Raw genomic sequence first — 518 nt, 5'->3', positions numbered from 1 at the left:
CCTTATGGGTATATGTATGTATGTATGTATGTATGTAGGTAAGTGTATGCATGCATATGCAAACACACTGTATGTATGTATGTATGTAGAAAGTTATCTGGGTAAATGTATACATATGTTCTTTAGTTTTTTAGTATAATTTATTGTATCTTTCTTGTCTTGTCTATTTCTTTCCTTGACAGTTTGTTTGTTACTCTTAAAAATGTGGGGGGCTGATATAAGCTGAAGCTTCTGACCCTACCCTTTGGTTACAACCAATCAAATTCCTTCATTCAGTGAATGAAGAGACAACGATCTGATCTGATCACGTTAGTTTGCTGTGTGTCATTTCCCAGGATGCGTTTGTGGAGTTGTACGGTGAGCCCAGACCTCCAGTCAGCTTCTGGTCTCTGAGGACAGTGATTGGACTGGCTGTACTGGGAGCAGTCACACTGGGAGCCCTGTTCACACACCTGATCCAGTCCAGTCAGCTGCATCAACCTCTGACTGGGAAACCGGGTCAACAGCAGACTCCCTGA

At 42.3% G+C, this 518-nt stretch overlaps 1 protein-coding gene across 1 annotated transcript in view; it reads left to right on the top strand.

Annotated features, from left to right (window-relative positions):
- The window catches only part of LOC114549636 (apoptosis regulator Bcl-2), an 8,031-nt gene extending 7,513 nt beyond the window's left edge, over nucleotides 1-518 (top strand). Inside the window, exon 3 of the mRNA XM_028570020.1 lies at nucleotides 336-518. Coding sequence (XP_028425821.1) covers nucleotides 336-518 — 183 coding nt within the window. The remainder of the gene's footprint in view (nucleotides 1-335) is intronic.

Source organism: Perca flavescens, chromosome 22 (assembly GCF_004354835.1).
Source record: "Perca flavescens isolate YP-PL-M2 chromosome 22, PFLA_1.0, whole genome shotgun sequence".
Lineage (NCBI taxonomy): Eukaryota > Metazoa > Chordata > Actinopteri > Perciformes > Percidae > Perca > Perca flavescens.
This window is presented reverse-complemented; position numbering and strand designations above follow the sequence as displayed.